General features: G+C 48.5%; 1 protein-coding gene across 1 annotated transcript in view; it reads left to right on the top strand.

The window, feature by feature from the left end:
- The first annotated feature begins 14,450 nt into the window (after window positions 1–14,450).
- Window positions 14,451–24,387, top strand: part of EDARADD (EDAR associated via death domain) — a 47,486-nt gene continuing 37,549 nt past the window's right edge. Inside the window, exon 1 of the mRNA XM_054575487.1 lies at window positions 14,451–14,514. Coding sequence (XP_054431462.1) covers window positions 14,451–14,514 — 64 coding nt within the window. The remainder of the gene's footprint in view (window positions 14,515–24,387) is intronic.

A 24,387-nucleotide genomic window follows, 5' to 3' on the forward strand; every position in this document is an offset into this window, starting at 1 on the left:
TCCAAAACACAAATCCATAATCTTCAGTCCCAAGCTCCATTAAATAGTGTACAGCTTAAACTTCTCTCCACGCTAATGGTGCCAAGTGTAACTTACTGACAAAAAAGCACACGTTTCTTTCCCTGTCACTGCCCTTGGTTTGACCTTGTTCAGGCAGGGGCGGGCCTCACTCTTGTGTGCCTTTGGCGCCCCCTATCTTCCCTCTTGGTGCACTTCCCTCTCCTTGCTCGTGATTTTCTCCATTAATGTTCCAGTTCCCCAGAGAAAATCCAACTGATTAAAATAATTGATAACAGCATAAGATTATTTGAATTTAAAAAGGGATCAAAATGGTGGCAGTGGCAAGAACAGCACCAGGTGTTAGACCAGTGGGGTCAGGCCAGACCTTGGTTCAGCAGCCTTGGCACTTGAGTTGTGGTTAAGAAAGAATTCAGAGTCAAGGCTCAAACTGTAAGAGAAAGTTTATTTACAAAGTCACAGAGGTAGAAGTGAGCCATACAGGACATGGGCTCAGGAAACAAGTTACAGAGACAAAAAGGAGGGCCCTTGGACCTTAAGAGCGAGAGAGAGGCAAGGAAAACGCACCTGGGGGGAAGGCGGTAGGAAAGGCCCAGGTGTGTTCCAGAGAGAGACCCGCACTGAATTTATCTGGGGGGCCCAGCGGAGGAGGCCAGCGCAATATGCATCAGCTTCCCAGGCGTGTCCTTCCAGGGCCGTGGTCTCTGCTGACCGGTGGACACCAGGGCAGGGGGGCCATGGGTCAGTGCAGCTGGTCCTGAGGTCAGCCGTGGCATCGCTCGTCCGGCTCGGCTGCTCTTCCAAGGCCCGGGGGCCCAGATGTATGGGGTGTGGGTCAGAGCCTCATCGTCCTGGGGGCTCAGTGCTGAAGGGCTCTTCTTCAGCTCCCTTGTTCATTGCCCCTCGAAGGGGCTCTTACCCACGTGACTAGCAGCATGGCAGGGAGGAAAGGGCAGGGGAAGGTCCGAACCACATGACCAACAGTATGCAAGGTCAGTGGGCCTAAAAGCCAGGACTAGCGGTACGCTGGGGGGAGGGAGGTCACCCTGAGGGCAGATCACTGTTTTCTCAGTGTTGCCCATCGCTAGGCCCCGGGGCTTTCCTCCCTGGCGACCTTCTCTGCCTGGGATGTGGTCCTCCCTCTGCTCTTCTAACTGCCTACCACAGAAAGCATATGACACAAAGGTATGAAGTGCTGATGGAGTAGAGCAGATAGGAAGAGTCTTGAATCATGTAAAATGCTAACCATCATTTAGTTGTAAAATGGAAAAAGTCAACAATTACTTTCGTATTAAATTGAACATTTTATAGTCTGGAAATCTTTGAGGGGCAGGCAGGTCAAGACTGATTTTATGAAGCAGGCACCTTTGTGAAAATCATTTCTAATTTTCTATTTAAAATTATTTTAAATAAGATATACATAAATAACTTATTCATATGCAAAATTAGAGCATTACAGAGAAAGTTATAGTCTCTTTAAGCATTATTTCCTCCCTCCCTCATTGCTGGTAGACAGCCATTATTAATTATTGTTATGAGTTCAGCACATATCCATTCTTTAAAAAAAACCTGCCTTGTTGAGGTATGATAGTCACACAACCAGCTGCACACGTTTATCTGTACAGCTTGATAACCTTTGCCATACGTGGGCACCGATGAAATCGTCGCCACAAGGTCTGTGTGGCGAACATACCTCTCCCAGCCCCTGATGACCGCTTTTCCTCTGTGGCCATTCTTCTCTCCCCATCAACAGCTCAGGCTCCCACTGATCTATCACTATAGACGAGTCCGCTTTCAACAGGTTTAGATAAATGGAGTCATGCAGTATGTACTCTCTGTTTTCTGGCCTCTCTCCCTCATCAAAACTGTTTTGAGAGCCATTTGTATTGCTGTGCAGGTCGCTAGGCTCTTCCCTGTATTGCTGAGTCACATCCCATTGTAAAGGTAAGAGAGAACCTTTTCACCCATTCACCTGCTGTGGGCATTGGGGTGGTTTCCCGTTTGGGGCCATTACAACGAAAGCTGCAGTGAATACTTCTGTATGAGTCTCTGTTTGAACATGTGCTTTTAAAAAACACAAGTTAGAGTAAAAACATGGAATAACAAGATTATATGGTAGGCATAGATTTGAGTTTTTAAGAAACTGCCAAATGGTTTTACAAAGAGGTTCTACCCACATTACAACCACCAGGGTATGCGAGTTTCAGCTCCTCCACATCCCTCCTACACTTGATGTGGTTAGTCTTTTAAATTTGAACCATTTCTGTGGTAGGCAGTTAGAAGAGCAGAGGGAGGACCACATCCCAGGCAGAGAAGGTCGCCAGGGAGGAAAGCCCCGGGGCCTAGCGATGGGCAACACTGAGAAAACAGTGATCTGCCCTCAGGGTGACCTCCCTCCCCCAGCGTACCGCTAGTCCTGGCTTTTAGGCCCACCGACCTTGCATACTGTTGGTCATGTGGTTCGGACCTTCCCCTGCCCTTTCCTCCCTGCCATGCTGCTAGTCACGTGGGTAAGAGCCCCTTCGAGGGGCAATGAACAAGGGAGCTGAAGAAGAGCCCTTCAGCACTGAGCCCCCAGGACGATGAGGCTCTGACCCACACCCCATACATCTGGGCCCCCGGGCCTTGGAAGAGCAGCCGAGCCGGACGAGCGATGCCACGGCTGACCTCAGGACCAGCTGCACTGACCCATGGCCCCCTGCCCTGGTGTCCACCGGTCAGCAGAGACCACGGCCCTGGAAGGACACGCCTGGGAAGCTGATGCATATTGCGCTGGCCTCCTCCGCTGGGCCCCCCAGATAAATTCAGTGCGGGTCTCTCTCTGGAACACACCTGGGCCTTTCCTACCGCCTTCCCCCCCAGGTGCGTTTTCCTTGCCTCTCTCTCTCTCTTAAGGTCCAAGGGCCCTCCTTTTTGTCTCTGTAACTTGTTTCCTGAGCCCATGTCCTGTATGGCTCACTTCTACCTCTGTGACTTTGTAAATAAACTTTCTCTTACAGTTTGAGCCTTGACTCTGAATTCTTTCTTAACCACAACTCAAGTGCCAAGGCTGCTGAACCAAGGTCTGGCCTGACCCCACTGGTCTAACACCTGGTGACTTTTCACTGCACCAACAGTTTTAACGGGTGTTAAGTTGTAGTTCATTATGGTTTTAATTAATATTTCCCCAGAGACTAGTGATGTGACCATCTATTCATGTGCTTACTTGCCGTCTGCTTTGGTGAATTTTCTTTGAATGTTTGCCCATTTTTATTGGGTTGTTTATTTCCTTATAATTGAGGTTGAGGATTCTTTTTACATTTTTATATTCTATATATTTACAAATATTTTTTCTAGGAAAGGAAAAGTTTTAAATTTGATTAAGTGTAGTTTTTAATTTTTTATAGATATTGTATTTTTTGGTATTGTACCTTACATATTTTTGCATAACCCAAAGTCCTAAAAATTTCTTCTGTATGTTATATAGCTTTAGGTTTTACATTCATGTGCAAGTCTTTTAAATATGCTTTCGGTGCCCTTAGGGAATAACTAAGGGTGGAATGGCTGGATCCCTTCGTGTACACTTAATTTTTTAAGAAATTGCCCAAGTATTTTTTTAATTTATTGACTTTAGAGACAGAAACATCGAATTGTTGTTCCATTTATATATGGATTCATTGGTTGATTTTTGTATGTGCCCTGATCTATCACTTCTGATCTAATTTTATCTCCATTATTGGCTTATTAACTTTAACCGTTATTTGTGTTATTTTGGTGATTGCTTTAGTTCATTGTGTACATCTTAATATATCACAGTATATATTTACGTGATATTATAAGAATTTATACCTACAAACCTTGGAAGAGTATACTTCCATTTCTCCCCTCCAGGCTTTTGAGTCATTGTTGACATTAATTTTACCTCTATTTCTTTTCTAAACCACACATACACTGTTACTATTTTGCTTTAACATCTGTTAGCTTTTCAATACACTTAACTAATGAGAAAAGTCCTTTTTCTATTTGACCACATGTTTACCATCCCTGGCGCTCTTCACTCCTTTGTGAGGTGCACACGTCCACCGAGGGTCGCTTTCTGCCTGCCTGAAGGGTTTCAGTTTCTGTGGTGCAGGTCTGCTGGAGATGACCTTGTGGCTGAAACGTCTTTATTTTGTCTTTGTTTTTGAAAGAACTCTCTACTGGTCATACGATTCTAGGTCATGGTTCCTTTCTCCCTGTTCATTGAAGTCACTGCTCGCCTGTCTCCTGCTGGCGCAGCTTCTGGTGGGAGACCTGCTGCCGTTCTTCATTTTGTCTGTCTGCAGTGCCTGTTTTCCTGTGGCTGCTTTAAGATTTTGTCTTTGTCAGTGACTTTGAGCAATTTGATTATGCTGTAGCTTGGTGAAGCTTTTTCATGTTTCTGGTGCTTGAGAGTTCATTGTAATTATTGTTTTTTAAGAAACATATATCTTATTGATTATGCTATTACAGTTGTCCAATTTTTTCCCCCTCTTTATTCCCCTGCACCGCCCCCCACCCCACCATTCCCCCATCCCATTAGTTCATGTCCATGAGTTGTACATATAAGTTCTTTGGCTTCCCCATTTCCTACACTATTCTTAACATCCCCCTGCCTGTTTTGCACCTACAATTTATGCTGCGTACCCTTGTACTTTCCCCCCATTTCCCCCCATCCCCCATCCCTCTGATCTCCATTTCTGTGCTTCTGTTCCTGTTCCAGTTGTTTGCTGTTTTGTGTTTTTTTTTTTAAGTTCTGTTGTTGATAGTTGTGAGTTTGTTGTCATTTTACTGTACATAGTTTTTGATCTTCTTCTTTTTCTTAGGTAAGTGCCTTTAACATTTCATATAATAAGGGCTTGGTGAGGATGAACTCCTTTAACTTGACCTTATCTAGGAAGCACTTTATCTGCCCTTCCATTCTAAATGATAGCTTTGCTGGATAGAGTAACCTTGGACGTAGGTCCTTGCCTTTCATGACTTTGAATACTTCTTTCCTGCCCCTTGTTGCCTGCAAGGATTCTTTTGAGAAATCAGCTGACAGTCTTACGGGAACTCCTTTGTAGGTTACTTGCTCCTCCCCTCTTGCTGCTTTTAAGATTCTTTCCTTATCTTTAATCTTGGGTAATGTAATTATGATGTGCCTTGGTGTGTGCTTCCTTGGGTCTAACTTCTTTGGGACTCTCTGAGCTTCCTAGACTTCTTAGAAGTTTATTTCCTTCATCAGATTGGGGAAGTTTTCCTTCGTTATTTTTTCAAATAAGTTTTCAATTTCTTGGTCTTCCCCTTCTCCTTCTGGCACCGCTATGACTCGGATGTTGGAACATTTAAAGTTGTCCCAGAGGTTCCTAAGCCTCTCCTCAGTTTTTTGAATTCTTGTTTCTTCATTCTGTTCTGGCTGCATGTTTATTTCTTCCTTCTGCTCCCAACCATTGATTTGAATCCTGGTTTCCTTTACTTCACTTTTGGTTCCCTGTGGTTTTTTCCTTTTTGTTTGTTTGGGTTTTTGGTTGTTTTTTTTTTTTTTTTTTGCATAGCCTTCACTTTTCCCTCAATTCTGTGGCCATACTCAACCAATTCAGTGAGCATCCAGATTACCAGTGTTTTGAACTGTGCGTCTGATAGGTTGGCTCCCTGTTTATTGCTTAGTTCTATTTTTGGAACTTTGATCTGTTCTTTCATTTGGGCCCTATTTCTTTGTCTCAGAGGCCTGATATATTGAGAGGGGTAGAGCCTTAGGTATTCACAAGGGTGGGGCAACCCATGTCGCTGTGTTGTGGTGCTGTGTGGAGGGGAGAGGTCCAAGAGAGAGCAATGCTGCTTAACTTGGCTTTGGGCTGGCTTTCAGTCACTTCCCCCACTACCCACAAGCAAATTGGGTCCTTCTGGTGCTGATTCCCAGGTGGGTGGGTTTGTGTACGTTCTAGGACCCCATGGTCTCTTCAACAAACTCTCCTGTGAGGCTGGGAGTTTCTCCCCCTGCTGCAACCCCCACAGATTTTTACAGCCAGAGGTTTTGAAGCTTCCCCCCCACCTCCGCACTGGAATCCTGGGTTGGGCAGTCTGTCTCGCTCCCCAGCTCTTCCTCTGGTTTATCTGCACATGAATGTGGCACCACTGGGTCTGCCTGCTGCTGCCTTGCCGCGAGTCCTCTCCTCCCCAGCTGCCTGTCTCTGCCCCTCCTACCGATCAGGATGAATGTTTCTTCTTTAGCTCCTTGGTTGTTGGACTTCCATACAGTTCGATTTTCTGGCAGTTCTGGTTATTTTTTGTTTTTAAATTTGTGGTTGTCCTTCTTTTGGTTGTGTGAGGAGGCAAAGTATATCTCCCTATGCCTCCATCTTGGCTGGAAGTACCATTGAAATTTTTGGATCTGTGGATTTAAAGTTTTCAACAACCTTGGGGAACTTTCAGCTATTATTTCTTCAAACATTTTTTGGTCTCCTTCTCTCTTTCCGTTTCAGGGCATTTGACATTGTCCCACAGTACTCTTCATTTTTTAAAAATTATTTTTCTCTCTGATTTTCAATACTTTCCATTGCTATGTCTTCAATTCACTAAATTTTTCTTCTGCAATGTCTTATCTCCATTTAATACCATTCAGTATTCTTTTTATCTAATGTATTATAGTTTTAATCTCTAATAGTTCTATTTTCAGTTTTTAAATAATTTCCATGTCTCTACTTAGCTTGTTGAACCTACAGGATGCAGTTATACTAAAAGTTCTATGTCCTTAATTCTCAGTGTCCATTCTGGATCAATTTCACTTGACTAATTTTCCTCCTCATTGGGAGCCTATATTTTCCTTCTTCTTGCAAATATGGAAATTTGCATCCCAGACACTGCATTTACCTGGTGAGTACTGGGTGTTTTAGTATTTCTATAAACCTTCTTGAACTTCTTGGGATGCAGCTATATTACTTGAGAGAGTTTGATCCTTTGGGGTTTGAGACCCCCCAAAACTGAAATTATCTTCTGGAGGGTGGACCCCTTGTAGTACAGGCTTCCCCTACTAGGTGAGTGTTCTAGGATCCCATCTGTATCGGTGTGCCAGCTGACGTTGTTATGAGAGGCTGCATTCAGCTTGGGTGAATTTTTTTTTGAAGACTCAACGGGTTTGCCCATTTCATGCTGGTACACCTGCCCTCACTGCACTGAGTATTCGGCAGTTTTTGACAGAAAAAACAGCCTGACCCCTGTGCCCCACCCTCTCTATTTACCCGATCGCACCCCAAGAGACTTTTTTCGTTTGTTTCCCCAGATGAAATAAGTGCTCAAAGGGAAACGTCTGGTCAATGTGGAAGAGGTGAAACAAAAAATGGCAGAAGCACTAAAAGCCATCAAAATCAAGTTCAAAAACTTTCGAGCAGTGGAAAAGTCTCAATTAGGTGTATGGCATCAAATGGAGAACTTAGAAGGTGACTGAAGTTTAAACATATAAGAATACACAATTTTTAATAAATGAATTCTGGGTTTTTGGGGCCCCCCTCACATTCCATGGTATGAAGGTGATGCTTGCTCAGCCTAGGCAAATCATTTCCAGGACTGAGGTAAGACCCTCCAAGTACTCCACCAAATGCCCACGAGTTAGGAGGTGTTTTCTGGTCTGGTTGGTAGAAACAAGCCTGGTTAATGGCACTCAGTGAGCACCAGGTTCTGTTCCCTCTAGTCCTCCTTTCCCATCCTGGGGTGTTTCCCAAAATGACTGTATCCATCAGTAAGTGTTATCCTGAGTAGTCAAGGGTGACAGGTCACGGGTTGCCAGGGGCCTTTCTGTGAAGTCCTCACAGCACTCTGTCCTGTGACTTCTAGTGAGTGGCCTTGGTCTCCTCAGACTTTTGTAATCTCTTCAGGTCAGGGAGTCTGTAGGGCTTTGCCTGGGTTCCCTTTCTCTGCACCGCAACCTTGGAAATTCCAAGGCAGTAAACTGGGGCAAACCTGGGAATCAAATTGTTTACGTCCCAGCCTCAGGGATCACTATCCCTCTTTGCCTGATGTGCAGTGCCTTAGAACTGTCATTTCATGCAATTCCTCTGGGTTTTGTGCTGTTACGGTTTTAGGCCGAAGGGTAAATCTGGTTCCTGCCACTCTACCTTGGCTGCACAGCAAAGTTGACATGTATCCATCTGTAATTGTAGACTTGTATGCATAGATGGGTTTGTGTCTTCCCCGATCTGAAACTTGTTTTTTCATTGAAAATATTTTTGAGCATATTCTTTGTAACTTCTGTAAAATATTCCATGGCATGAGTATATCATATTCATCCATTCTCCTATTGGTGGACATTGAGGTTGTTTGTGATCTTTTCTATTACAGATAATGTTGTACCAACATTCTTATGCATGTCTCCTTGGACCATAAGAGTTCCTTTAGGGAAGATACATAGGTCAAATTGCTCTCCGCTGCACCATACCAATCTACACTCCTGCAGTGTGTGAAGACCCATTTCTCTTTAATCTTGCTAATATTTGATATTGGTGGGCTTTTAAGATTTTGCCAATCTACTAACCCATTATGGTTTAACTTTGTATCTCTTATGTTGAGTGAAGTTGAGTTCCTTTTATTTTTATTGGCCATTTTTGTTTCTTCTAGGAATTTCCTGTTTCGGTTTTGCTTAACCTTCTATTAATTTTTTTATCATATTTTAATTTATTTGAATAAATTCTTAAGATTTTGGTACTGCCTGACAGGTGTGGGTGAGTCGGTTGGGTGTCATCCCGCAAAGTGAAAAGTTGCTGGTTCGATTCCCGGTCAGGGCACGTGCCTGGGTTGTGGGCCTGGTCCCCGGTTGGGACACGTATGAGAGGAAACTGATTGATGGTTTTCTCTCACATTGATGTTCCCCTCACCTTCTCTTTCCCTTCCCCTCTCTCTAAAAATAAATAAAATATTTTTTAAAAATTTAGGTACTAATTTTTTATTTTATATATAAATTATATAGTATTTAATATTCTATTTTATAATTATAAATATAACTATTTTATAATTACATGTTACTTTATATTTTATCATTATAAGTTAGAGTATCATATATAATTAATTTATCTAAGTTTATCCCGTTTTATAATTTTCAATTGCCTTGTGGCATAGCCTTTAAATTTTTATCTGGAAAGTTTATCAGATTTTTCTTCTATGTCTTTTGACTTTTTGCCTTAAGAAAGCCTTCCCTGTTACAGAAATTAAGAGATTTCCTCCTATTCTTTCTTAATAATTTTAAAGGTACATATTTTACAGTCTATTTGGAGCTTACTTTTCTGTATAGGATAAGGTAGGAATATAAATTGCTTTCAAATATAACTCAAAATATCCTGATGCAGTTTTTTGAACCGTCCACCCTTTCACCGTCTAACTGACTTTCTTACCATTCTATGGTAAATTCCAAAGGCAGACCTGTGTCTGTGTCTTGAATTTTTTCTACCCCATTAATCCTTTTTCACTTTTCCTGCACTGGTGCTCACTGTTTTAAGTTCTAGTGTTTAAAATGTCTTGCTGTCTTAGAGAGCAAATCCCCATTCTCTGTTTTTCTTTTTCAAAATTATCTTGTTTACCATTCCATATGAACTTGCAGTCAGTTTCCTGTCCCATGAAAATCCTGTTGGTTTGATTTGGTTTGTATCAAATCTCAAGATTAAAACATCTTGACCATCTTTACAACAATGAGGCTTCTTACTTCCTGACCTCAGATGGCTCTCTATTTAGTCAGATTTATATTCACGTGGTTTTGGTAAAGCTCTGTAGTTCTTGCAATGTGTTTGACACAGTTTAATTAAATTCATTCATAGTTACATTATGGCTTTGTTTGCTGCTGAAACAGCATCACTTTCCCCAGCAGGTTGGTGGTGATAAGGAAGCTGTTGGAGGTGCTCTCTGTCCCAAGAGCTAACCCACTTACTGGGATTTACCGGAAGCCTGCCTTCTTGTCTTAGCTCAGAATACATTCTAAAGGACACTTTGTTAGGTTAACTTTTTCAGTGATTGATGATCTTCTGCACATCTGAGTCACCAGCCTGAGCCCGTGCTCTGCATTCTGGGGGCACAAAACACAGGAAACTGTGCTGCTGGTGGCAACAGGTGCAGTTTTTAGCGGGTCACGGCGAACGCCAGATTTCCTTCTCCTCTGCCCTTTTCTCCTTACAGCCAAAACAGAAGAAAGTCTCCCCTACCTGACTTTAGTGAGTTGAGTTTCAGGTTTCAACACATAAAGTTCATCTGTTTGAGCAGATTTTCTCTCAAAATCTGGAGCAGATATAAATTGTTACATGTGAAGCTCTTTGCTAAGAAAGGAGCGGGAAATGGTGCTGAGAGCAGGCACCAGGCCCCGCCGGTGAGTGCTCGGTGCCCATCCAGGGGCTGGAGGAGTGTCTCTGGAATACAAGCGCGCCCTGCCCGGCTGTCCCTCTTCTCATGCCTCTCCCGCCCTCCCTATACCCCCGCCCCCCCCCCCCCCCCCCCCCCCCGCCCCGCATTCCAAATGTTTGCAGCAGCACGCCAGCTGGGGGTCGCCCACAGTGTGCGATTCTCTTTGTGGGAAACAAAACGCGGCACCCAAACCGCGGTTTTCTAGCCCATGTGTCCTGATGGGTAAATAATTTAAAGTCAGCTGGTAAGAGGGAGCAAGAGAAGTTTCATCTCCGGCACAAGAAGGGTGCCCACTGCATGAGTGAGAAGTAGAGGAACCTTCAGGAATGATTCATCCTTAAATATATGTGCCAGAATGCTGTGCCCAGTCAAACAGAACAGGATTCAAAGCAGCCAAAAATGATAATACTATATTTTACTTATTTAAGTTTTTTAGTCCCTCGATTAATGCTTGGAAATACATCATTGTCATACATATATGCAAGTCTACAGGGCAAACACTCCAGGGAAACAACGAATGCTTACAAGCCCCGGTTGCTGTGGCTCAGCTCGTCAGAGTGTCTTTATTAGAGTTCGTCTGGTAAAACAAAAAGTCGAAGGGTCGCTGGTTAGATTCCTGGTCACGCACATACTCAGGTTCGATCCCCAGTCAGAGAGCATACAAGACAGCAACCAATCCATGTTTTGCTCTCTCTCCCCCATCCTCCCTCTCTAAAAAAGTCATGAAAAATCGTTCTTGGGTAAGAATAACAATAAAAATAGGCAACAAAAGAACATTTTACATTTTCAAATATGCATTTCCCTCACATTTGGACAAGGATATAAATGGAACTCTGTAATAAACTACAGTGTATTGTAGCCCTGGCTGGTGTGGTTCAGTGGGTTGAGTGCCAGCCTGTGAACCAAAGGGTCGCTGGTTTGATTCCCAGTCAGGGCACAGGCCTGGGTTGCGGGCCAGGTCCCCAGGAGGGGGTGCATGAGAGGCAACCACACATTGATGTTTCTCTCTCTTTCTCCCTCCCTTCTCCTCTTTCTAAAAATAAGTAAATGGAATATTTTTTAAAAACTACAATGTATTATAAAGATAAATGGTCTCAGCCTGTATCCTCTCCTCGCTGTTCTATCCTACACACAGCTGCCAGACTAATCCTCCGAAAACACCAATTTTCATTTGTCACTTTTAAAAAACTAGCTTCCTGGCTTCCTGTTGCCCAAAAACTGATCCCCAATCCTTTTGCCTGGTGGTCAAGGCTCTCTATGATGTGGACCCTCCTGGACGTTTCATTCCCGCTCACTTCTTCCATGAGGGACCGGCTGTGTGACCATGGACTAGTTATTTAAGACCCACCTGGTAACTTCCCAGTAAACGTTCCATGCCCCCCCTAGGCTCACTGCTCCTTCAGCAATGCTCTGAAAGCCAATGCCAGGTCACATGCCAGCCGCTGGAGTCGGGAGCCAGGCGATGATGCCACCACCTCACCTCATGGACTACAAGTGGGAAAAAGACTTTTCCAGAAGTGACCTGGGCATCATTGTGAGAAGCTGGATAGCAAAACAGAGATCCACCACAACCTCTTCACAAGCTCTTCCAAAACTTCACAAAATGTACTTCCTGTTCCAGAGATGAGGAGGCAAACGAACTCACTAGCTCTCATTTGGGCCTCTTCCCCACCACACACAAGTCCTCGGGGATATCTGACACGTTCACCCAGGGCACGGTCCGGGTCTGGCACCTAAGGAGTCTCCTGCAGCCCATATGTGACCCTGTAGCTCTGGCCACTTTTATGTACCTCAAACCCCGTTGGGGAGCCCAGTTTTCTGGGATCATTTGTACACGACATTTGTACCGTTTTAAATAATGAAGTATGTGGTTCAATAACATAACTTTTTATTTCAGGTTGCATAAATTGAAGTAACACCCAAAATGGTATAAAAATGAACAAAACAATATAATCCATGATGAATCAAATAAAAAGTATTTTGAGTTGCCATTTTCCCCCTTTGAAGCTAGCAACGTTCCTGATAATTGTCATGATCTGTTTGTGAAAAGGTACAGAACAGCACGTTTCCCCACTTAAGGCTGTAGCCAAACTGCCATGAATGGAGGTCTCAGCATTTGCATGAGAGCCCTGCGGCCAATGGTCAGTCTGCGGGCAGTCCCCCCAAATCGCTCGCAACTCCGTGCGACCTTTCTTTCAAATGCACACCCTTCCTGATTTCAACTTTTTTATCACCTCTGTCTATAGTAAAACATTTGCTAATCTCTTTGGATCATAAATTCCTAGTAGTCAGGATTTCTCACCTTGGTTTCCCCAGGACGTGGCATTTTGTTTGGTGCATAGGGGTCAGGGGGGCAGTTGAAAACTGCATCAATGAATGCTGCCAGTCAGTCTGCCGATCCCTGCTCCACGAACAAACACTGTAAGTACCAGTTTGTTTCTCCTAACAGAGTGATAGGCGCCGCTCTCAATAGACTACATTCCAAGGAAAGAATGAAGACAGAAAGATAACCAGTTTGTTTGTATCTACTATGTCACAGGTACTAGCTTAGGTATCTTGATATATACAATATTTCATTGGATTTTCACAACCCTGTAAACTCTTACAGACGTGGCGTTTGGGTTACATGCTAAAGTCACACACAGTCATGACGACAGGCCCATGAGGGACATGCAGTATGGGAATTACCAAGTTTGCAATCCCCGTTTATGGAAACAGCAAACGTGGAGGTCACTCAGAGCACTGGAGCAAGCGTGGCGTGAACTCTAACACGTACCCATACTTTGCCATGTATAATGTGCACTATTTTTGCCCAGAGTTTTGAGAAAAATAAGGATGCACATTATGCATGGGTATGATTACATACTATGGGTATAAAGAGGATAATAATCCCATGTATAATGCGCACAAACCATGGGTGTGCATTATACACTGCAGAATATGGTAATTCCAAAATGCATACGTATTTAGGTGCTACTAGGAAATGCAAATGTTCATTTTAAAGAGTGTTGTAAAACACTCTTTGGGCAGCAAGAAGAGCAAAAGCAGAGGCATAATGTGATAGCAAATAGATTGTGCCAGAATGCTTTGGGAACTCCAGTGCATAAGAATCGTTAAACTCCTTTTGTTCCCTTTTCAATTGCAACAATAATAGCTTCCATTTGAATTATACTTTATAGTTCACACAGCCTATGGGAAAAATAAAGGTAATTGGATACAGTTGCCATTCATAAGAGAGGAGGTACAATGAAATGGAAAGTAAGGGAAATATATAGGTAATACATATTATATATAATTTACATATACGAATTACCTTTAATATATAAACTATATATAATATATAAATTATATAAAATTTATAAAAATATAAAAATTAAATATAATATATAGCCACTCTTCCTTACAAATAAATTAACCTTGCCCTGCCGGTCTGCAGCGTCATCTCACAGGCTGAAAGGCTGCAGGTTGGATTCCTGGTGTGGACACATGCCTGGGTTGCAGGTTCAGTCCCTGATCTGGGCCTGTGCGAGAGGCAGCCGGTCGATGTTTCTCTCCCTCTCTCTAAAATCAACTAGCAGGTTCTTGGTGAGGACAAAAAAAAAAAAAAAAAATCACCCTTAAGAGGCACTTCTGCCACTCATCTTCTATTTGATATCTATCGCTCCTGAAAGACAGAAGCGATAGGAAGGTGAGGGGTTCAGCGCAGGGCTCTGGAAAGCAAACCGGCTTTAGAGCGACGCTCAGTCCCTGGGGCCGCGTTGCTAACCCCACAGCTTAGTTTGAGAGGTGCTTCCTGAAAACCAACCTCAAAAATAATTCTATTGTTGAGAGAGGTTCAGAAAGAACCACAGACCCAACCTCAAAATGGATTGTAAGAGAAAATAACCTTAAAAAAATTTCCCTTCTCATCAGAGGGCGGACCAAGAGGAAGTTCATCCTCCCACCCACAAATTTCCCAGAGAGGCTTCATCAGGCGGGCCTTTCTCTCCACGCGGCGGGGCTCTGCGGGGCTCTGCTCCCAATGCCTTGTGTCTTCATGGCCCAGTCTAGACAATAGAGCCAACCCGGACCGCGGCATGGGCCTCAGGACGACCAAACAGGTGAAGAGAGGCGCACAGCAAGGCCCCGGTCGCCAAGAAGGTATGTGGGCACCTGCTGCTTCCCGCACGTTTCACAGCTGAGTTCTCATAGAGGCTGCGCGGTTGTGCACTAAAAGCTCTCACCAGCTCCCATCTTTCTGTCCTTAGGTGGGAAGGCAGGCATAGATTAGCTAAAAACTCTTAAGAGATTTCTTTTAAATTTAAGTTTTCCATCACCTTTGTGATTGATGATAGGTTTAGTTAAAGTATAACAATTTTAACTACAAGGTGGGGCAAAGCAGGTTTACAGTTGTTTGTATGGAAGATAATACAATAATAAATAAATAATACAAGAATAAACTTTCACATACTTACAACCGTTACCCTACTTTTGCCCCACCCTGGGTATACTTAGTAAACGGGGCAGGTGCCAGTCTGTGCTCACGTAAGTAATCGGTATAAAATATCTTTAAATTAAAACCTAATGGTTGTTTTTAAGAACGAAGCATTTCCGAGAGGCCCCAGCTCTTTTCTGGAGAGGCCGTGGGTGTGTGGCCGTGTGGCCCCGGAGGTCACGCAGCAACTAGTGCCAGAGAAATCCAGACAGAAGGTACTAGCGGGCGCCGCCCGGCAGCAGCGGACTCCGTCCGAAGATCTGGACGCCGTTTAGCCGCGATAGCCCGCGGGCACCTCCGCTCGGGCCTGCGCGCCGGTTTTGCCGGCGGAGGGCGGGCACGGCTGGAGGCGCAGGTTGAAGGCTGATGCTGTCGCGGCGCACCCGCGTAGCCACCGCGCGAGCTCGGGGGACCTGCCCCGGGACCTGGGCGCGGCCGGGAGGGACGGCGGGCTGCGACGCACGGGCTCCGGCACGGACCCGGCGCCCGGCCCCGCCCGCTGCAGGAGACGGAGGACGCGCAGAGAAGGGGCTCCACGAGTTGTCGGAGCAGGAAGTGAGCGCGAGGTGGAGCGGCAGGAGCCGGGAGGAGGAGGGGGAGGAGGAGCAGGGACGGGGCGGGAGCTAGAGGAGGGGCGCAGGGCTGCGCGTGAGCTCCGCGCCTCCGCACCGCAGGGCTCTCGGTCCCGCCGCGCGCTCCCTCCCGGCCGGAGGCCACTAGTTCCGCTCGGGCGCTCCTCTTCCCATCCGCCCCCATGGCTTCTCCGGACGACCCTCTGCGCGCAGGTAAAGTGGCACCGCGCCGCACGCTCACCTGGAGGCGCCCGGCCGCGGCGTGGGGTCGGGGCCGAGCTTTCCGTGACCCCCTAGCGGCGTCCGGCCGGGGTCGGCGCTGGGCCGGCAGGGGACAGTGGCACGAGGTCCCCACACGGCCCTACCCCCATCACCCACGCGTGCCCCGGACGCGCCCGCCGCTTCCCACCTCCCCAGCGCTTTTGTTCTGGACTCCGCCGCCAGTTGGGACAAGTCCCTCCAACCCCTGGCAGAGGAGAGCGCTAGGAGCGGATTCCCCTTTCCTCAGGGCGCTCTCTTCTCCCTCTCACAGGCCTCCTTTCTCTCCTCATTTCGCTTCTGTTCTGTGGGTTTGCTCCAAATATTAGCCCTCGAGCTATTTCATAAACTAGTGTCCCCAAACCAAGACCCCGTCCACCCGTGGGACCCCCCAGCTGTGGGGCCTTTGATTCGATGGGCCTCTAGTCCTGTCCTTACTTTAAAATACCGTGTTTGTACCTAAGGCCGGAGTCTGGATTGTTGTCCAATCTCCCTTGAATTTAAAACCCTTCTCAGGCCTCACCTCCCAAGAAGTTTTCTGCCTTTGCTTTCCCATAACGTGGCCAATGCGCAGTGCACGTCCTGAACGCGAATGAATGAACGATGGACGCCCGGAGCGCGGAGGCTCTTCTAGTTTTGTGAAGGTTGGAAAAGCGCGGGAGGGCCGAAGGGACCACATACCCAGACACAGAACTGCATATAACTGCTTACGTAAACGCGTTTCCTAGTCTATTCGTTGGCCAAGAATTCTGTTACGTTTTTTCGGTAGGAGGGCTAGTTGCACTTAGTTGTCTTTAACTTGGTTCGAAACAGTTTTGTTGAGACTGTATCGTGACAGCTGTCATTGTCAGCGTGCATGTTTTAAAAACACTTGTTGAAATTGGTGAGTTTTTGTGCAGTCATTTTAATATTGAAGATGGAAGAAGATACACAACATTTTCGGTGTGTTATAATTTATTACTCTAAGAAAGATAAAAAATACGCAGGTGAAATGCAGAAAAAAATTTGCGCAGTGTATGGAGAAGGTGCTGTGACTGATTGAACGTGTCAAAAGTAGCCTGCGGAGTTTCTTGGTGCTATTGACATTGTGGGCAAATAATTCTTCACTGTGGGGCTGTCTTGTGCATTGGAAGATGTTTAGCAGCGCCCCTGGCCTTGACCCACTAGAAGCCAATTGAGGGAGACAGCCGACATACTCAAAATATCCATAAGAGTATTGGTGAAAATGAAAAATGTGTCTTTCATTTTATGGACAAAATATGCAGAGTTTTCGGCCAGCTCAATATTTCTTGGGCTGGAGCAGGGGCGGACCAAGCTTGAATGTTGCGTTGTTCGCCTGAGGCTCGGGCAGTTAGGAGGAGACAGCTTCTGTGGGCGGGTGAGGTGACAGCCACACCGGCATGGTGATCTGCTGCGTTTGGGAGAGTTCCCCGGGCATTTTAAAGAAAGATCTACGCTCGTCTTCACGTGGGGAACGATAAACATTTTATCCACGAGAGATGGAAAACACACTGTCTGGATAACCTCCCCCTCCCCGCCCCCGTGCCCGTTACTTGGAAAAACAGAAGGGCACAAAAAGGCAGAAACCTCCCATTCCCCATCCCCATGCTTCTCACGTTCTGAGACCCCAACTGACAAGGTGCATGAGGTGTTAGGCCAGACTCTGCCAGCTGTGGTCTCAGGTCTCATGAAGTGGTGGCGGGGGGGGGGGGGGGGGAATTCAGAAAGATCTGGATAGGGATCCGTTGAATGGGGATAAACGTAAAATCTGCTTGTGCCCCTCCCCCCTCCCTATCCCCTGGCACCAGGGAGGTCGTACAGGGAAACACTGCTCCCTCCCACAGTGTGTAAAAGCCCTCAGTGAGTCAGTAGTGTGACGAGGCCACCAGGGTGGCTGATGTGATCTTAGATAACAGAGCCCTGCAGAGTCTAGATTCAGTGATAGTCACTGAGTCGACTCGGCCCAGCCAATCCGGGGCTCCCAACCTGGAACCCCGGGACTCGGAGGTCCCAGCACATGGGGTCTGATGGCACACAAGGGTATGACAACACCAGTGTGTCTACGGGAGGAATGTCTCCTTGATTTTGAGAAGCAGCACCTGGAGGAGAACATTTTTGGCTCCTACAAAGAGGGGAGAGGACTTCTAAGGTAGAGATGTCCTTGTCCCTTACGGGAATTGCTTGTGCCCACGCCCATTCTGGAATTTGTCAATAAGATGAGGGTTCCCCCATTTAAACAGATTTAGAAATGACATCCCCTCCACTATCTCATTTAGTTTGTCACCTCCAGGGCCCACCCACGTCCCCCTTCCCCTTCTGTAATGAAGCCACAGATGTTGCCGATACACAGAACTTGGTGAATGGCATTTTCGCGTCTCCTCCCCACACTAGGTTTCCATCCTCCCTCGTCCGATTTCCCACACTCATCTCCCAAGTGGTGCTTCGCCCCCACTCATGCCTTCCACCGACCCCCTCACCAAAAGGTAGCCAGAGTGACCTTTTAAACACGGCTCAGATCCTGTCATTTCTCTCCACTTAGAAGCCTGCACCAAATCTCCAGCAAGTCCTCAGTCCTTACGTTGCTGCCACGCTGGCCTCTGCCTGGCCCCTCAGCCGACTGCTGCCCCCTCCCCCTTGCAGCTGCGCCACCGCCTGGGGGTTCGTGTGGTGCCTTTGTACCTCCTGCCTCCCTGCCTTTGCACAGGTTGTCCCTGCTGCCTGCAAGGCTCCCTTCACCTGTCCCCCCTCCACTTACCTCCTTCAGGTTTCACCTCAAAAGTCACGGAGAGCAAGCCCCACATTACACACGCTCGTGCGCCCGGGACCTTCCCTCTCGAGCGCGCGTCACCGCCACTCTCCCCTGTTAGACTCTGCCCTGGGACAGAACGTCCGCCTGCTTTGCTTGGCAGATCCCTGAGACACCTGCGCGCACCCAGCACAGAGTAACTGCTGGCCAGCCTCTCGCTGCCTCCGTGAAGGATGAAAGAGAGAGAATGTAATCGCACATGCTTCCAGCTCTGAGGAGCTCATTCACCAGGCTAGACATGTGAGCTGAGGTTACCTTGTGAAGTTAAAAAAGACGTTGTATAGCCACATGCATGTAACAAAGGTGTGTAGGTATGAGTAGGCTCTGTTAGGCGCTTAATTAAATCAACGTCTTTATACTAAGAAAATTGACAGGATTGCTGAGGTCACATAAGAGGAAATGCTGGTCACAGTGTGGTCCTCTCTCTCTACCACTAGTCAACAAGCCAGCAGGGAGGTGGTCAGAATTGCCTGTGCAATGTGCATAAAACCTTGTTTGTGTTTGTACAGAAGTGAAGACAAAGAAAGGCTTTGCAGGTCTGCCGCTGTCCCTGTCGTGAGCTCAGTGCCCAGGGCCACGAGCACCGTTCCCCCCCCTTCCTGACCCAGCCTGGCTCTAGAGGCAGCTCAGCACCGCCCCTGGGGGAGGGGCAGCTCAGCTTTCGCCCCCTTCCAGCCCCGCTGTGTGCTCAGGAGGGTGTGAGCTGCCCCTCGGCCCCTGCCCCGCCCTATGCACGGGAAGCAGGACGAGGAACCCAGGGGAAGCACTGCGATCAGCACCCACGTGTGAAAGGTGGACCAGCCTGGTGTTGCCCAGATCCAGCAGAGGGCGACGGCTGTGGTTTCCCTTTCTCCCCGCTCCTCTCCCCTCCCCAGTGCCCGCTGCATTTCTTTCTGTTCTTAGTGCCTGTGTTTTCTGTGTCTTCTCCTCTCTACCCTCCTCTGAACCTCCTCCTGTGACCCTTTGTTTCATCTTCTCCCTCCTCCTCCCCTGCTCGTCCCTCTGAGGCCCCACTGATGTGACTGGCGTGTGGTGTTAGGAGCCCTCTGGCTTGATCCCTGGCCCTTTCTCAGCCTGTTCAGCCCCTGCTTTGAGGCCTGAGGATGACGGAGGGCTGGTGAAGAAAAGAGGAGCAAGGCCTGGGCGTCAGCCCCGCCCAGGGCGGCCGCTGCTCTGAGAGCCCTTCTAATCCTGAGTCTGATTAGCACGCTCCATGGCTTTATAATCAGTAATGCAAACAGCTCTGGGTCACAAGAAAAGCTAGTGTACATAGAAATAACGTGAGAAATAAATTAACCCTGAAACCACAAGACCCAAGAATTGCCTTTAACTCTTCACTAGAAAGCCCAAGAGGCGCTGGCCATCCCTGACCTTTGGCTCAAGATATTGGGAATTTGGGGAACTCTGGCCCGTTTCCCCGTTTTCTCTGTAAGGACACCGTTAGAGCAGATCTTTGAACTTCCTTAAAGCAAGTGTCTCGAGGAACTATTGGCCTTTATCTAATGTCACTAATAAAGGTAGATGTCAGGATGTGACAGCGTGGCTGCTGGGCAACCTGTGACTGTCCCCCTCCTGGGGAGGCCGCGGGGTGCACCGTGCGGTACCTGAAGCTCCTGAGAGATTCTGATCCTGTGGGTGATGGGATCTGGGTCCTTGAGTGGATGGTGAGTAGGTGACATTGCGGATTTAGGGCTGATGCTGGAATGACTTGGGGAGATGTTGAATGTATTTTATACATGGGAAGGACATGAATTTGGGGGGCCAGAGAGTGGACTGTTACAGGTTGAACTACATGGCTCCCCCTAATTTTGTGGGCATCCTAACCCCCAATGCCTTAGAACATGAACTTATTTAGAAATAGAGTCTTTACAGAATTAACCAAGCTAAAACTAGGCCGTGAGAGGAGGCTCTAGCCCAGTGGGACTGGCGCCCTAACGAAAGGGAAACGTGGACAGGGGTTCTCCGCCCGAGAGTCTGTCAGGTGGTCTGCGCGTGCACCCTGAAGGTAGTGGGAAACAGGGAGAAAGTCTCAGATCCAAATTCTAGCTCTTCCACTGCCCTGTGACCTTGGGGCTCAATATGTAAAAAGGGGGACACTTGTGCTTTTCTCAGGGTTACCCTAAGGATGAACCGAGACCGTGCGCAAACCACGCGGCACGGGTGGGCCAGGCGAGCGGGAGCTCTGCTTGTTGTTGATGAGGCATGTGGACATACTCGTGGGCTGGTGAGCAAGTGCTGTGAACGGGCCTTCCTGCCTCATAGTGACCTTCAGCCTGAGGTGCCTTCTAACCTACTGGGCCACGGCTGCTCACCATCGGCACTCATGGACTTTAAAAAAAAAATTATTTGAGAGAGCGATTGAGGGAGAAACGCTGATTTGTGGTTCCACTTACGTATGCATCATTGGCTGCTGCTTGTGGGTGCCCTGATTGGAGATTCGACACACAGCCTTGGCCTAGGGGGACGACACTAACCAACCAGCTGCCTGGCCAGGCCTCATCACGCATGGACTTCTGAAGCTGGACAGGCATGCGGGGCTACCTGTTCACCCCCAAGCATTACAGATGAGGGACACGATGCCTAGAGACACAAATGACGGTCAGCCCGCTGCCTCGCTGTCGCCCGGGGCCTCTGAGAGCCAGGCCCGGTTTCCCCTTCGGGGCATCAGGCCGCCATGGGTTCCCTCGTGCCTTTGAGGAGCTCCCCGGAAGGTGCGCGTGTGAATGAAACATCACCCACACTGCCAACAGTGAGATCCCTTGGTCAGTTAGTTGCCGGCTACTTTGGGGTGATCTGTGCCTTGTTTATTTCTTTACTTTTTCTTTATTCTCACAGACATTTGGGTCTATTTCTAGATTCTCCATTCTGTTTCCTATGTCTATGCTAGGATCAAGCTTTTAATTGCTGTAGCTTATTTTTGAGAATTTTTTTGTTTATTTTTTCATATAAACTAAGAACTTGTCTCTCCCTACCCCACCATGAAAAATGGGCACACTCGTGAAGAGGTTAGATATACAAGCTAAAATACAAACATACCTTTATAGGTTTTTTTTTTAAAAAAAGATTCTATTTGTTTATTTTTAGAGAGAGGAGAAGGGAGGGAGAAAGAGAGGGAAACATCAATGTGTGGTTGCTTCTCGCGTGTCCCCAACTGGGGACCTGGCCCGCAACCCAGGCCTGTGGGACTGGGAATTGAACAAGTGACCCTTTGGTTCATGGACTGACACTCAATCCACTGAGCCACAGCAGCCAGGGAGTTTTTGCTCTTCTTAATCAAGAACACGTATGCGTGTCTGTCTGTGTGGTTGTACGCCAGTGGTGCGCTGCCCTCGCCCCGCCCCGGTGCTTTGTGACCCCCGCCCCCGGGAGCCCCCGACCTGCCCTGAGTTTTAGCTCCATTAATCAATTTTTTCAGGACCTGATAGTTTCTGGAGGAACCCGACTTCCGGCTTGGGGTTTTTTCTTTTTTATTTGCTGACCCCCTTGTTTAGGGCGACCCACCCAGGGCGTGGAGACAGCGTAGGGAGAAAGCATGGCCCGAGGCTGCAGGGAGGCAGCGGGGAGCAGCAGGAGGCCGTGGCCCCGCGGGCGCCGCTGGTCTTCACCGCGGAGGGCGTGTGGCCTGCTTGCTGTTTCGGTCTCCTGCGCCCCCTGTCCCATCTGATCCCACAGCCTGGGTGGGGGGCTCAGCCTGTTCCCTGGGGCCTGAAACAATAAACATTTTAAAGCTTTTAAATAGACTGTTGGATTTTATACTTAATAATACTGTGAACATGCAGCTCCAAGAGCTCTTGGAAAAGCTTGAGGACTTCCTAGTGCCCGACCAGCCTCAGACACCTGGGACTAGCCCTTGGCAAGGAACCGCTCAGCCGGAGGCTGGTACAGTCACAGGAGTGAAAAGAATAAAATAGTAGCCCCTGTTACCTGAGCCTGGTGCCTTCCCGATGGCCCTCTCGCTTTGCTGTCATGCTTCAGAATATAGAAAACCGAAATTCTGTGTCCCTCCCAACTCCATTTATTCTCAGAGATTTCAGAGCAGAGCAAGAGCCTGGGTGCCTCCAAAGCCTGTTGTCATCCACCTGCGTCTTCCTGTCAGCTCAGGCCCCTCCGGGACACGCTGAGCTGTCCTAGAGCTCGGTCAGCCAGCTCCGAGGGGCACTGGGAGGTCATCCCCCCGGCGGTTCCAGGAGCTGAGTGCGGGCGCCAGAGGCAGGGGCCCCCGCCTGTCAGAGGAAGAGCCTGAGGCTGCAAACAGCTCTGTGAGCCGTCCGAGGTCACACCGCGGGGCTTGTCCTCAGCCGGACCGGACCGCAGGCGCTCTGGCATGCAGTGAGGACGCAGCACCCCCCCGAGCGCAGGGTGCCTTCCTGTTGGTTGTCCTGTCGCGGCCCCTCTGCTGCCTTTGGTGCACTTCTGCCTCCCCAGCCGTCTCCCCCCTTTTCCTGCTGTGTCTCTTTCTCTTTCCTTCCTCTCATACTAATTTGTGTGCAGGAAACAGGACTGGCTTGTCATGAACACAGTGGGCATAGCTGTTCAGGGTGCTGTCGGGCCATTTAGGCCCCCCCGCCCCCCGCACTCCAGTGCTACACAGCCACTGACCTGAAACTCCATTGCCCGTACCTGCTCCGGCACCGCAGCCCTGGCGGGGAGTGTTGTGAAGTGGCCCAGGTGCACTTCAGTGAGAACGAAGCAGGGGAGGCGAGGACGTGATAGGAGGAGGGAAAAAGGGCCTGAGGCCACTTAGTGGTGGCTCCCCCACCCTCTGCCCAGCCAGAGCCACAGGGTGAGGGGCAGGGAGAGGAAGAGCCGCCTGCAGGTGTGGCTGGCAGGGCCTGTGTGAAGCACACCGATCCGCAAGCCCTTGCTCATCTCCAGGCCTTTGCCTGCGCCATTCCCGCTGCCCCTGCGGTTCCCAGCCAGCCCCTTCCCCGGCCAGCGGCAGCGGCACCACGTGGGAGTTCCTCTGCAGGCTCCCGCCCCCGCCTCCCTGCCCGCCGGCTTGGCGGGCTGCGCTTGTCCTGTGTGTTTCTCTGTCACCGGGCAAACCTCGCGTGTTGTGATTAAGTGCCTGTTACACGGGCGTCAGCAGTTCTGTGAGCTCGGGGTGCAGTTAATAACACGGTTTGTTCTCGTTTTCTTTATGTTGATTCAAATCCAAATCTGGGTCTATTTTCTACTAGGCTGACAGGAATGCCACTTCAGCCCGAACCAGGGGCCTGGCCCCCTCCTTAGGGTCACATAAGAATCTGAGGGGGAGGCCTAGAGTTTTCACTGCACCGGGGTGGGAACACGTCCTCCTCGTCCGAGTCTGAGGAGACCCGAGCTCCACGGCCCTCTGTTCCCGAACCGGACAGGAGTCACGGCTGTGGGTGGGGCTGGGACACAGGACCAGGGTTAGCCCTCTGTGCCTCCCCGCATGTGCTCCTGCCGCCTCTGGGCTCTGGTCATGAAGCTGCAGACCGCTGCCCCTGCCCCGTGGGAGGGCGCCGGCAACACCCTCCCGTTCACCCCGCTCATTGGGTCGTTCTTCTTCGGTCCCCAGGACTGTAGGCTGTCACGAAACAGACGGATGTCCCCTTCACACCGCCCTCTTTTGGCGGGGTCACGAACTGTGGGAAGGCCTCTCTGAGACGGGATGCCTCTGCCTACACACACTGTCTCAATCAGGTGTTCTGCTCTGCTGGTTTGTGTCCCCAGAGGCGACCTGGTGCACGGTGTCTGCTCGGTGAGGACAGGGGAGAATGTGGCCGCCGCCCCTCGGCGGTCTGAGGCCATGGCGTCGGGTCCTGCAGGCCACACGCTGCCCCCTCAGGGGGACCCGAGGATCCCACTCAAGCAAATATAGTCATTTGTTAAAATAGTTTTACAGACACAGCCATTGGTTTAGATAGTTTTCTGGCAGA

Source organism: Pteronotus mesoamericanus, unplaced genomic scaffold, assembly GCF_021234165.1.
Source record: "Pteronotus mesoamericanus isolate MK-2021 breed Mesoamerican mustached bat unplaced genomic scaffold, CSHL_Meso_final contig_303, whole genome shotgun sequence".
Taxonomy (NCBI): domain Eukaryota; kingdom Metazoa; phylum Chordata; class Mammalia; order Chiroptera; family Mormoopidae; genus Pteronotus; species Pteronotus mesoamericanus.